The sequence below is a fragment of the Pomacea canaliculata genome, linkage group LG6, assembly GCF_003073045.1.
Source record: "Pomacea canaliculata isolate SZHN2017 linkage group LG6, ASM307304v1, whole genome shotgun sequence".
Taxonomy (NCBI): Eukaryota; Metazoa; Mollusca; class Gastropoda; order Architaenioglossa; family Ampullariidae; genus Pomacea; species Pomacea canaliculata.
In genome coordinates, this window is record NC_037595.1 from 22,754,213 (window position 1) to 22,768,307 (window position 14,095).

General features: G+C 44.9%; 1 protein-coding gene across 1 annotated transcript; it reads right to left on the reverse strand.

Moving 5' to 3' along the window:
* Positions 1 to 701: 701 nt before the first annotated feature.
* On the reverse strand, positions 702 to 10,318 carry LOC112567266. The gene is made up of 11 exons (XM_025243893.1): positions 10,087 to 10,318; positions 8,208 to 8,354; positions 7,626 to 7,851; positions 6,652 to 6,763; positions 6,167 to 6,349; positions 5,664 to 5,811; positions 5,227 to 5,363; positions 4,533 to 4,773; positions 3,904 to 4,038; positions 3,548 to 3,758; positions 702 to 3,113 (listed from the first exon to the last, which is right to left on the reverse strand). The coding sequence occupies exons 1-11, from the start codon at positions 10,139 to 10,141 to the stop codon at positions 1,736 to 1,738; spliced, it is 2,973 nt and encodes a 990-aa protein (XP_025099678.1). The 5' UTR covers positions 10,142 to 10,318; the 3' UTR covers positions 702 to 1,735.
* Positions 10,319 to 14,095: the final 3,777 nt, after the last annotated feature.

Consider the following 14,095-nt stretch of genomic DNA (forward strand, 5'->3'; position numbering starts at 1 on the left):
AGATAGGGTTCTAGAAAGTAAGGCAGTGAGAGAGGAAAGTATCATCACCCTCACGGAAAAGCTAGCCCCAAGAAAAGTGAGTTAACAAATACCTTAACCTCCCAACGACCGAAAAAAGCTTAGGGGACGACCAAGTTTCCTTTACATTGATATTTTAGAAAGAATTCTTCTGATAAAGGGAATGAAGTCATGCCAGACGCATCATAGATGAATTCTTTTAGTTTTCTCCCTTGAACTGCAAGTTGCCAATGTGCTTGGCTAGTTCGAAAACATGCAGAAGTCTGCTCATCTTAGCTGATAGGCTTCCCATTTATTTTCTCAGCTTCGGTCTTTTTTGTCTTTTTTGGAGGTTTGTATCAAAAGGCTTAATCCAGCCAATTTAATGGATATATCCCGTGACCTTTCGGTCGTTCAGGGGTGAAGTGTTGTTATTTGTATTGGTCTACTGACATGATGGCGATGAGGACCAATATTAGTTAACTAAAATTACCTTTGGTGATACGTATAGTACTAGCGGGCACTCCAGAAATATTTCTCGTCTACGTGTAGTGGTCCAATTCTCCCCATCTCTCTCTCATACACACACTTGTGCCCAGACTTCAACTTGTGTATGACGGATCAAGATGGCTATAGTTAAAGCGACAAGGAGGAGAGAAGAGAACCCAAAAATGATAACATCATAAAAAAACTGAAGAACACACAACAGTTGGATGAAGCTATTTCTATCTCCTCCCTTTATATATATGCTTACAGCTTAGTGGTCTGGCTACAACAGCAGTTAGCATTAATACTGTTCTTTAGCTCTGGCAGTGCTGATATACATAAAAATCACTTTGGCAGCGTTAAAAATTAAAGCCTCTGATTTGACTGGACTCTACCAACGTAATCTATGATTACACATATTTCCTTTTTGGGTTGTTTTGGCAGTGTTAATACTTTTGTGGAATTGTAGGAAGCATCATGCAAAAAGTATCGAAAATAAAAAAAATATATGTGCTGATGGGAGGGAGGGAAGAGGATAGAATCAAGTAAGAATGAAGGAATTAAGCGGGCAAGGTAGAGAATAGCTTCTCAAGAAAGCAGCTTGCGCATTCTAATTCACACGTGTCATCTAGTGCCATCTGTGGAGGGTCACAGGGAAGAACGGTAATCAGAACGTATTTGTGTGGGAGGGGGGTTGTCTTGCATCGTCTTCATTAGGCATTGGTCTGAAGCCAGTCACAAAATAATTCTTGGCAGCCAAGACGTTAAAGATATTACACTTCAGATTGAGACAGATGTTATTGTTAACTCCTTCACGGCCATGCTGACTAGGTCTAGGTTGAGATAACCCTTCTATTGACGGGTTCAAGTTGTTAGACTGTCGGTGTAAACTGCTGCAATTCATGTCTGGTGGACTGTTGGTGTAAATTGTTACAGTTCCTTACTCTGGTGGAGTATCGGTGTAAATTGTTGCTCTTACAGACTGTATGTATAACCTGTTCAGCTCATGACTGGGGAACTATCGATGTAAACTATAACAGTTGGTGTGTACACTGTAGGTATAAACTGTTACAGTTCGTTACTTTTGTGGACTGTGTGGATAAACTGCTACATTTCATGAATCTGTTGGACTTTGAAGTGCTACAGTTTGTGACTGGTGGTGACCTGTGCTACGCCAGTGATGACGAAGTGAAGCTGCGACACGTGGACTGTGGTGGGGTTAGGAGAGACAGGGGTGGGTACGCTTCAGCAATCACTCTTCCTCCAAGGCTTCTGTGATCCGCGGTTTCGTCTGTTCTTCCCTGCGCACGTTCTTCCCCAGCCTCCCTTTTGCCATCCTCCTTCTGGAGTTTCTGCGTGTCGAACGGCCGCCGGACGATGGGTGGTAGTAGCGGCTGCTGTTGTGACCGTCCTCGCTAGACAAGTCATCTGCTGCGATCTCTGTCTCCTTGGTGGATTCTGTCACCGATGCAGACGATCGAGAGCCGCTGTTTCCCCCGCCTTTTTCTGGCCGCCCCCTAGCCGGTGTTTGCGCCGTCTCTTTCCCTTCGCTCGGCTCCCTACCCGAGAAACTGGTGATGTCTCGCGAGCTTTCCAAAGGCTGCTTCCGCCCTTCTGAAGGGCTTTGCTGCGGTCCTTGTTCAGAACCATCGCTGTGAACCACACTGCTCGAAGTGGGACTCACGACAGGAACTACCTGCTTGTCACCATCTTGTTTCTCTTCACGTCCATTCTCCTTATCGGCGTTCTGCGAGTTCCCCCTGGAGTTTCTATCCTTGGAAGCTGACGCAAAGATGTCCTCGTCGCTTCTATCGACGTCCTTCGAGTCGAAGTATTCATCGTCACCTTCGCCAGCTTCGTCGTCGTCTTCGTATTCCGCGCTAACGGCGTTTGCAGTCTCAGAGAGCTCCTCGCTTCCCAGAGCGTTTTCTTCCTCATCCACTAGGTCGTCGACGTGGTCCTGATCGACCTCCAGTAGCAACCAGCGCAACAGATCCTCCTCCGTTTCGTGTCGTCGATATTTCAGTCGCCTTCTGGCGGCCTCTAGCGACGATGTCCTTCGCCTTTCTTTTCCATCCTGGTCTGCTGATGTCACAGCTGACACTTCTTGGCTTCTGCTTCGTTTGCGCTTCGCCTCTGACTGCTTCCCGTTTTGCACCTCTTCCCCAAGCTCACTTTCTACTCGTCCCTTCTGATCGGAGCCAGCTGGCGGCTTTTCGGGTTCCCTTCTCCTAGCAGCAAAGGAAGGCGAGGCCAAGCCAGCAGTTCTTCTCGGATCTTTCATGACAGGCCGATAATCTTCATCGATGTCGTCCTCTTCTTTCAGTTGTGTTCGCAAGGCTTTGATCAGCACTCGTTGTTCTGCTCTCCTCTTGTGTTGAGGGTCTTCCACTTCAGGCTGGATCGCGGACGACGAACCGCGTGCCCGGAGTGATCCTGACGGCGATGACCTTTCCTTGCTGTTCCGGGGGGTGCGACTGGTCACTAATGATGACGTCCTGTCCCTGGCCTGCGCGTGAGGGGCGCGGAAGTGGGGAGGAAGGTAGTCCTTGCCCACAAGGTCACGGTCACGATCCCACTCCGCGCTTGACTCCGTCTCTGGCTGAGGCGTGACCACGCTAGTGGACAGGCTAGAAGACAGACAACAGAACAGTGCTAAGAAAGAAAATTCTCCTGTCTTCCTATTTCCCTCTTCCCCTCCTGTATGTCCTGCTGCCTATGTCTCCTGTTTCTATGCCTGTATATATTTTCCCCCTTTGTCTCATACTTTCTGTGTCCACTGTTTTTGTTTGTTTGGTTTTTTTTTGGTTTTTTTTTTTTTGGTTTTTTTTTTTTGGTTTTTTACTTTATTCGTTTCTTTCTTCATTATTTGTTGATCGTTTTTTCTTTTTTCATGTTTTATTTCGGTCTTTTTTCGCTTCCTTTTTCATCTTTTCTTTCTTTTTAAAGATCTTCGTTGTCTTGCATGTCTCGTTTGCACATGTGGCCTTGTCTGTAGTTCTAGGCATACGAATATACATATGTACAACCTCTGCTGGTCGGTTTAATACGGTTTAAACTTTACCTTGTCGCCATGTCCATGCAGCAGAACCGGAACTCGTTCATGCAGATCTGGCGGCCGTCATGCGCGCGCTGTGTCGTCAGGAACTTGTTGGAGCTGTGCTTGCACTCGTGCCACACCGTCTGGTAAGCGCCGACGAGACCCGAGGCTGCCTCCATGCCCGCTTGGCAACACGCCGTCTTCAGCTGCATCTTCCAGATCCTTCGCTCGAGTTCTGCAAGAAACCAACCAATCAAGACCGGTGAGAAAACGCTTGTTCAGTTGGTAGACTGACTGTAGCTAATGTCTGATGAAGCGCAGAAGCTGGACTCTGATTTACATAGCAAGAAGGTTCTACATCGTCTTGACTGACTCCTTACTTGACTGTGTCTTCTGTGCTGACCGTCCACCCTGTTCTCCCAGCTCTCTGCTGGTGGCGACTCCAGCGTCCATCCCGATGAGACTTTGTTCCCGAGCACGAGGCTTTTGAGGCTTTACGAGCTGTCGGCTTTTTCCTGGACAGACAGGCGAGAACTAGGATATAGAGGAAATAACCTGGAATTTGTCTATCATCGTGAAACGTTTCTGTTTCAATCATGTTTTTTTTTTTATTTTTACGATATTATTCGTTGAATCCCTAGGACATAGAGGAAAACAAATTAAGATATAGGAAATGTGTCTTCATGCAGGCAGTAGATATTAGTCTTCTAGTAGATGCATACGCTGGTTCCTCAACACTTCTAGTCATTGGATTAACTAGACTTCAAACCAAACGGCTGTTGCCTACCTTCTTTTTCGAACTCATACAGATAACGAAGCGGCTCTTGGATTATCAGATTATCACTTAAACGAGGTGGGGGAGGGGAATGACACATAATAATTAACCATTATAACCAACTATTGAAGAAAAATTTTTTGTTTTATTATCTTGATGGCGCAAGTTGTTTGTTTAAAGATGCACGTGTGTACGTGAGTGCGTGTGTGTGCGCACGCGTGCATGCGAGCTTACTTTCCCTGCTGGAGGTTCTTGTTCCTGCATCATCCTCCAGTTCCTTGCTGCTCCGCTTCTCTGTACTGGGAGAAACGCCTTGTGTGGCGACTGGTTTCCTGTCTTTCATCGGCGGTGTGGTGCTTCCCGTGGTTGTCGTCGTCATCCGTGTCGTGGTAACAACTGTGGTTGAGGTGGTGGTCGGCGTTGTAGTTATCTGCGAAGTGCTGCCGACCATCCCGAAGAGTGGCGTGTCGTATTCCTGACAATAAAACGAAAACATGTTGGAGAGTTTGTTTGTTTGTTTTTGTTTTGTTTTGTTTTGTTTTGTTTTTTGCTGATCAATATTTGTTACATGAGAACTAGATCGACGGTTCAATATCTATATTGGCATCACTGTAATTCTTTAGTTCATCCACGACAGTCTATGGTGTACAGAAGATTATCTGACATTCTGCGCGTTTATGATGGTGTTTCCAGTTCCCAGTCAAGAGTCTGAAGTTTAAATTTGCTTGAAAACAAACCCAACAGAAAATCCCCCAAACAGTACTAACGTTCTCCAAAACTGCCGTTAAAAAAAGAAACAAGCAATTAAAGTTTATAAAAAGCATCTTGAAAGTAAGATTTTTAAAATAAAGAAAACTGTTGTATTTTGTCTGGCTCACTGAGACAGCTGTATTTAAGTTCATAATGTCACCGCAATGTTTTTATTTACCTGTTCTAAAGCAAGAATTTCCGTTGGATAGTCACCAAGGTCGTTCACGGGATCCGATTCGTCAAGAGAGTAGTCAGGTGACCATGCGTCATGTTTTGTCCCGGCATTCAAAGCGAAGCAGTCGTAACGAGCCTCGCCTGTCAGGGAAAAAAAACTTTCAAATCACGGTAAGCCTCATAACAAGATAATGCAAGTTAATTCACAAGGATTAGGTAAGAATATTTGCTTATTTTTAATATGTGAACTAATAATCTAGCCTTGATGGTTGTAGTGAGAGTGGAGTAAGGGTTTATCACTAGCTGACAGGAAGTAGGGGGCGAGAACCGAAGTAGGAACTGTTTTCGCTGAATTCGACCACTAACCAAAACTAAAGCTCTTTCACCCCTAACGACTTGCCTTCCCTACGTAAATACAACCCTGTTTGCAAGGTTACTTACCTATTTTCCAGCAGCAGGCCTGCTCGCGGTCACGCATGAAGCGCATGCGCTGGCTAGTGAAGGGGATTTCCGGAGAGCCGTCATCGCAGACGTCATCCACCCGCCGTCGTCTGATGTCGTCAAAGCACTCTTTCCGCGCCTCGTGCAGCTGGACAAGAAACTTTTCTCTGTCACTGAACTACCGAGGGCTTAAAATGCAGCTGAACACATCGTATCTACGACCTACCTAAGATGCTTAAGATGCAACGGGGAAAATGGAACGAGAAGAAAATAGGGTTACCCATATATCAGTTTGGTTGTTTGTTTTTTGCTTTTGTTTTTTTTTTTTTGTTTGTTTGTTGTTGTTGTTTTTTTGTTTTTTTGTTTGTTTTTTGTTTGGTTGGTTGGTTTTTTTTTACTTTAAAAAAAGTTTTTATTTATTATGTTACAAAGCTTTTCTAAGGTACCAGACGTTGGACGTTATGTCGCAGCCATCAGGCTGCAGGATGCTGCGTCACACCTACCTTCTGACAGCACTCCATGATGTCGCTGCGGCGCGCGTGCAGGGCCATCTCCATCTTGGGTCTGTCAAGAAACCTGGCGTTCAGCTGGTGCCGCTCCATGAACTCTCCCCTCTGAAGTATTTCCGCTCCGCTGAACCGGGTGTTGATGCGGCACAGGAGGTCATGTCGCTCCTCTCTTGACACCTGCAGGTCAGGGGTCACAGATGACTGATTAGTTGGCGTTTGAGGCCAGGGGGCAACTACAGGTACATGGGAGAGGTGATAAGAGAAGTGTGGGGAAGGAAGATAATCAGTTGATAATTGAAAAAACTGTTGGAAGAGGGTGCAGGAAGTATCAGTTTTAGTGACACCAGTTACAGCAACTAAGGCAAGCGAGAGACAGACCGAGAGAGATAAAGACAGACAAAAAGAGAAAGATAGAGAGAAAGAAAAAAGAGATAAAGACGAAGAGAGACACATAAAGAGTAGACGATGTATCTACCAACTTTTCTGTGCGCGGAGTCCGGAGTAGCCGCACACACGGTCGTCGCCAACGGTCCCTCCACTTGGTCCTCACGCTCCGCGAAGTACGTCTGACCCTCCACAATGACTGTGACCCTGTCAATACAATTCACAGCAACCCATGAAGCCATCATCATCATCATGATTGTCGTCGTTTCGATGTAAACGCAAAACATAACTCGTATCGGCAAGAAAGAGAGGAGGGATGAAGATCATTGACAATAAAGAGGGGGTGAGATAAACGACAGTAAAAGAGAAAGGAAGGGAGATTACAAAATAAAGAGATTATACACGTGGGAGATGTTCTACAAAAGAGAGGGGGGGGGAGATTTTCTACAAATGACTAATCTTTATTTACAATAGTAACAGAAAAAGCAAAAGGTTTTTTTAACATCTAATCCTCCGTCTAAGTAGAAGAAATAAAAAACAACTACATTAATTCAAAACAAGGCAATAAAAGACAGACGAAGAAAGATTTCAAGCGAAAGAGAAGAAAAATTATCTACAAAAGAAGTGAAGAGAGAAAGACATGGAAACGAATGTGATGCCCTTTGTATTTTATAAGCCACTCTTGTCTATTGTGGGCGATAGTCAGCAGGTTCTGTACAGGACGACCTGTCCAGTCTTTCACGTTTGTAAGTCTGTTCTTCTTCTGGCCATCGCGGCATCGGCCACCCACCAAGATCTCTTGAAGGACAGTCTTCGGCAATGTGTCTTGCAGGGTCACGTGACCAGAGAAGACCAGCTTATGTCGCTTGACTGTTGACAGTAGAGGTTCCTGGTGTTCTACGAGTGTGGTCATCCTCCCCACAGAGGACATTCGCCCTGGGCCCCGAGGCCGCCTCTGCTTCGAAAACCCGGGTGAAAGGTTTATTTTAGCTTATTTGATTGTTTTGGATTTGGTTTTTGCATTGGTAGGCCCATGGTCTATGAATCTCAGCAGAGACTGGCTTCCTACCGAAAATGAACGCAACCGCATCTTGGCATCTTCCAGTGAAGTGGCGGTAGGTGCCGCATGGGGTGCTTGCTGTTGGTGGTCAGCAAGTGCGGGCAGTCGACTCCCTCCATCTTGACAAAATCGTTGTTGTCGTAGAGAAGCTCTCCCACGCCGCAGCTGCTGTTGGTCTCCGCCGAGATGAAGGCATCACTAAAGGCCACTTGACTGCTGCCCACCTTGACCGAGACTGCAATCAATCAATCTGTCAACCTAAGTCCGCACAGTTTGAAATTTTTATATTTGTTTCTGTATTGAACAATCTGTTAACAAACACCAGATCATTAGTAATTTGTTCAAACTGCCCGAGTCATTAAAAAAAAAGACATTAAAGACTTAATTAAGGTTAAGATGGTCCTTTTGGCAAAGATGTGACCATCAATCAAACCTTTGGCAAACCTTTTACCTTTAAGACAGATTTCTTCCCTGAACAAATGAGGACGAAGCCTTAAATAAGGGTTAAAGGTTAAGACGGGCCTTTCTAAAAACTCTTTAGCTGAGTTCCCCAGGAAGACGGGAGAAAGATTGACAAAAGGGTGAACTCACCACTGTAGGTGCCATTTCCGTCGTGGTTGACTTTCAGGTGGAAAAGTGGCTCCCAGGTGTCCTTGCTGACCCTGTTAGTGGCGAGTGGCGTGTCCTTCCCAGGCGTCGCGCGTGCGCACTGCAGTACGCCACCGTCCGCCTGGCTCCCTGCACGTGCAGCACAGAAATGTGGATGGGAACATCTGCGTGATTATGTTCTTACAATCTGTGCATTCTTCTGTTTCTTATTCTGAAAGCTAATCCGTGTGCATGAGAAGCCATTGGCCCCACTTTCCTAGAGAGGTTCGCAGTCGGTTTATGTGGAAAGATGGCCGCCGCGAAGTCAAGTTCTTCTTCCATCTGAATCTTCATTTTAAAAAAAAAAATTACAGCCGTTGCCCATATTTCTGAGTGCCATTCGGAAAGTTCAAAGTGTCAGTAAAATGGAAGGGTTGTTGACCGTGTTTGGGGTTATACACTTGCCCTCACCTGAAAAAAAAACCCCACAGGTCCTATTTGCACCCAACCAGTCCAACCCTGAAAAATCAGGTGTGACAAGGCCATAAGTGAAGACGTCTGCCCTACTAACAAAAAACTGTGACAATGAGGCAGACTGATGGCCCATGAGGCTCCATAGGGAACAACTGTGTATTGTGGCAGTCGTCGTCTCCCCGCCACCCCCAACCCTCCCACCACCGCGGCTGTTGAACGAACACAAGGGCAGGTTCCCTTGAATGAAAACACCATTCAGCGAGGACGAGATTGACCTCGACCTTAACACCATATCACTTATGCTTCTCAAAATTTTAAAAAAAAAACGTCAGGACCCATGCGCGGAAAACTACCCTACCCACCCATCCTCTCTGTTCTCATCCCCAGAAGACTTTGAAGCCAAACAGAAAAGGCAAGTTTGACAATAACAACCATGACAACGACAGTGAAACGCAAGTTGTATGGCCAATATATTTAAAACGGCAAATACCAACCGACATAATATTAAAAAGACTTACAAGGGCTGCATTGCTGAATCTGGAAGTTCGGATCCGGAATTAAGCTAGAAGTAGTCAACGAAATTATCCACCCGAAATAAGCAGTTTAGCTTAGTCCCGTGCGCTTTTTCCACTTTTTTGGATCCCTGCAACATCGTATGGCGAGCAGTCCAATCGAGCTTTCCTGAAGTATTTGGCTGCATTGATGAGTTACTGAGCCGGTGCTGAGTGAAGACCATGCTTTTTCTTTGTTTAAGATCCTGTTACCGGGTGACCGATTTTCAGGATGAGATGGAGCAAGCGGAGCTCCCCCGCACTCTTACCCTGGCAGCACTGAATGCCATGTGCGTCCTATGGTGAAGTACACTGGTCCCATAAACTTTCTATGGAAACCCCGTGTTTTCAGCTGCTGTCATCTCCTTTCGGCCCACTCTATGCCCACCCGAGGCACTCGCCCAAAAGAACATTAAGAGCACTGTGTGATTCAAACCATAGCCATTCTGCAATCCCCATTTTCTACAGAAAATCGTAGCCACTAGCGGACTCCGAGCGACAAGATCGAGTAGCATCCTTGTACATACTCGTAATTTCACTAAAGGAATGTCCACAAAGTAATTTCATACTAAATATGTTTCATCTAATAAACTTCTTTTTCCTCTCGCCTGTTGATCAAAAGCGTTGTCAAGGTCGCTTTGAATTTTTTTTTTAATTTTTAAGTTTGTGAATTAATTGTTTTAGTCTTTCAAAAAAATTACGATGAGAACAATAAAATACAAAATGAAAGAAGAAAGAGGTGATATTAAACTAGAAACAAAACATAAGGGAACAAAATAGGAGAAAAAAGAAGTGGACAAAAGGACTAATAAAAAAAAATGGAAATCAAACACGCGAGAAAGAAAGGAAGAACTTACCATAACACAAAAACAGCAAAACGAGGAGTGAAGCTGTTGTGAGAGTATGAGACATATTCTTTTCGTTCCTGTGATGTCGATGGTGGACTGAGACGCTGGCACCCGGACAGGTGAAAAGTGGGGGCAGGTCAGCGTGGCCGACAGACCTCAGTAAGATCGAGTCTGCGAAGCGTGAAGGCAGTGGTTCCCATTTATATACACCTGCGCTCCCCCTACCCGCATAACATGTCTCTCCCCCTCCCCACCACCACCACCTCCATGTCCACTGCACCCTACCCCCACCCATCTGTGGTGAGCCTCGAATATTCTAGACAACACTAGTGTCGCATGGGTGTCGGGTGGAGTGAAACTCGTCCGGCGCACGTGATAACGCGCCTGAGGGTTTGAGAAGGGTTTTCATTGGTCGAGAATTCGATGTGGTGTTGGTTGAATGTCACCTTTTATGCAAATTGCAGTTTTAAGAACCCCCCTTTCCCCACTTGGTCGGGTAGCTGTCTTCCTATGACTTTTTTTCCTTTTTGCTTTACTGATGTGCAGTATCGCTCCTTTTTCAGGACTGGAGGACTCTTCCCTCAACCATCCTACCCCTCCTTTCAAGCAGCTTTCTCACCTGTGCTAAACAATCGTCACAAACGTAAAAGTGCACAGAGTTGGGTTGTTACAATTACAGGTAAATTGGGACGGAGGGAGAGAAACAGGATTCATGTAGCTTCACCGACTGAAACTGTCGATGGACGGACGGGTGTTCGGGTTTCTCGACTCTGCAAATCTGGATGGTGTCCTGAGCGCAGTGTTTCTTTGAGGCTGTTAAGGGTCTAGTTTTCTAATAACTGTAATCTGATGAGTATAAGATACTATTTTCAAGCGATGTGTATGCTTCGGAAATAAAAACGGTGATTATTAGAAAATGTACCTCACTAAACCTTTAATCCTCTCCCTTCTTCAGAGGACTATGCTACAGGCAATGGCCACAGTTTGGGACTTGGGTTATCGTCCCAAAATAACCAGCTACTGAGCGATCACAACGGGTTATCTCACTCTAAAGGAAGAAAAGATTTATTCGATTATAAGGTTACGTTTGATGGTTGTAATATTTACACATGATGTGGAGAAAAGTTGGTATGAGTGAGCAATCTGCGTTAGAAGCTCCATAGAAGTATAGTTTTAAGTTGGTACAAGTTCCAGGTACCACGGGTAGTGCGAGTTCTAAGACTACTACTGTTAGTGGTCCTGTTACTACGTTTGACTTCAGTTACAGGACCTCTCTCGTTCAGACCAGTAACATGGTAATTCCAGGTCCCTGTCGATCCAGCAGCTATTTACCAGTAAACAAGGAAAGGGCGATTAGGATTTGACTCCGTATGATGTGCCCTTAACACGGTGAGTCACTCACAGTTCATGCCCCTGTGATTATTTATTATAAGCCCTCCTCACTCCGCCTCGTTTATCTTGTGCACATTTCTCTCTCCGTCGATTTCTAGCAAGGGATCGGGGCATACGATCATTTCTATGTGTGATAACAGGAGAGCTTTAGTTCCATAATCTCGGCCAATGCTGATGTGATCGTCGGCAGGACATTTGTGTCTGGCGGTATTTTTTAATTTAAAAATGTTGTGGTTGTGAAGTGCTGGAAGTCCCTTCCCTCTCAATACATGTTTGACGGATAAGATTGAGGCGGCATGCATATTTGAGAGCGTGGAAGTGGCGGTTGTAGGTCTTCCTCCGCCAGCAGCCCTTTGCTAAACCATCAGCAGTTCCAGGACACTTCAAAAGCAGTTCCCTCTTTACCTGGAAAAATACTAATTATAAAACCTGTTCACTCACTAAGCCTTTCATAATGAAGACTGGAGTAAGCCAGGATTGCAGACCCACATCTTCAACTCAAATATGAAGGCAATCCTACTGCATGGTTCTGGAAGTTGGAGAGAGACAAACACTAACAAGATCCAGACCTTTACCGACTCATACCTACGCAACATCCTGAGAATAAGATGGCATGAAAAAATCTCCAACATCAGCCTGTGGGGAAACAACCAACCAAAATCCCACTAGCCAAGACACCAAGAGGTACTAGTAGGGGTGGATAGGACACACCCTACGCAGACCACCTAGTGTCATTGTGAGGCAGGCACTTGACTGGAACCCTCAGGTGAAGAGGAGAGTTGAGAGACCAAACAGACTTGGAAAAGAACACTAGAGAGCGAGGCAAAGGATGCCGGAAGCACAAGGGCTCAACAGAGGTGCTGCCCAAAACCGGGTCCGCTGGTGTGGTGTTGTTGTGACCCTATGCTCAGGGAGTTGCAAGGACTAAATTAAAAAACCTATTCCCATTACAACTGTAAAAAAGTCATGTCTCTGCAATTCCTACTTTAAGCAAAATAAGAGCCCAGCCGCTACCGATGATAAGGGATCCCTTCGTAGACAAATGGTGTCCCTACCATGACCAGTTACTGCCCCCAAAGTATCAACTTCATATGCTTCTAAAGATAACTTTTTGCCTGTTTGTAGGTGACACCATTGTCTACAATGTTACACTTACACATTTATGTGACACCACAATGACACATATCTTCTTGGGATTAATTTATTAGGTAAAGTACTAGAAACATACTTTTTTACATGGGCCATAATAATCAGAAAACACATCTCAAATTGTTATACTTCACAAAAACAAGAACTTATATGAATTGTCCTTGAGATAAGCTGCATATACTAATCCCAAAAGGTCACATTTATTTAAAATCTTGTTGCTACAACAGCTATGAAGAAAATGGTGTTGCCACGTCATGCTTTTCAGTCTGCTTGTATGACCTACAGACTAGCACCTTGAAGATGTCGGCAACAAGCTGTTGATTGGGTACACAGAGAACGGAGAAGTAAATTTACAACGCTGGACTTCACTCTCTCTCCTCTTGCATCAAGGGTGTAGATACTATTACAAATCTTGTTCACTCTGGTACAAAGACACAAATCCTGTTCACTTCTCAGTCCATCTTTAAATACAGTAAAAAATGTAAAAGCTTAGGCACATCAGCATCACTCTTGGAAGCTGAAAATTTGGGTGCCGGGAGTTTAGTCTTCTCTCTGCTCCTCTTTCCCACGACTGGACAAACTTAATGTTGCATACAGCTGAACGGTTTGCGCTTTTCGGATATCAGTAAATATAGACAATATAAACCTAACCTGTAAAGCTCAGCCTCCAAAACCCATCTGTTAATTAATTATCCGCTACGATTAGCACCTGCGATCAACGAGTGCCGGTAACAATGCGCCAGTCACAACATTGCCAGCGGCCAACACCAATCAGAGAGAGAGAGAGTGAGCGACAGTTCAAATTATTCAAACGCTAGAAGTCTGCATTTCTCTTGGTTCTGAAAAACTGCTTCTTTATCACGAGAAATGCAGACTTTCAACGTCCGAATAATCCAAACTGTCACTCATTCTCTCTCTGACTGGTTTTGACTACTGGCGATGTTGTGAGTGGTGTACCAACGTGACGTAATACACCGCTCGTTGATCGTAGGTGCGAATCGCGTACTTTGCTAGCAGATAATTGTCCAATGTTCAACTAGATGCTATCTTGTAAGTATTCATCTCATAATCTCCTGCTCTTGAGGTAATCCTTAACACTCTGCGTTTTCACTGTGGCATTATTAATTTTGAACTCAAGAGTGTCTGTAGACTTGCCATCACCTCCATGAGTCTTTAAGACTTTGTGAGCTACCCATGTAATAATGAACATGGCAGTACAGTGTCAAAGCTCATTAGGTTTGTCGAGGGAAGTGGATGGGTAGGCAGTGAGCCTGTTTCCTTGTTGAATGTGATCCCAAAGTGGATTCCACTATTCAAGAATACTTTGAAGTCCAGATTCAAAGAACACTGACACACCACATGCAAGCATCTGCAGCTTGCAAGCTTGGATTTTTCAGCTTGATGTTGCATCTTCCTCGCTTGTCTGGGTGAACGTGGAGCGATGAATGCTACCTGTTCCTGTCTGTGTACCAATAGT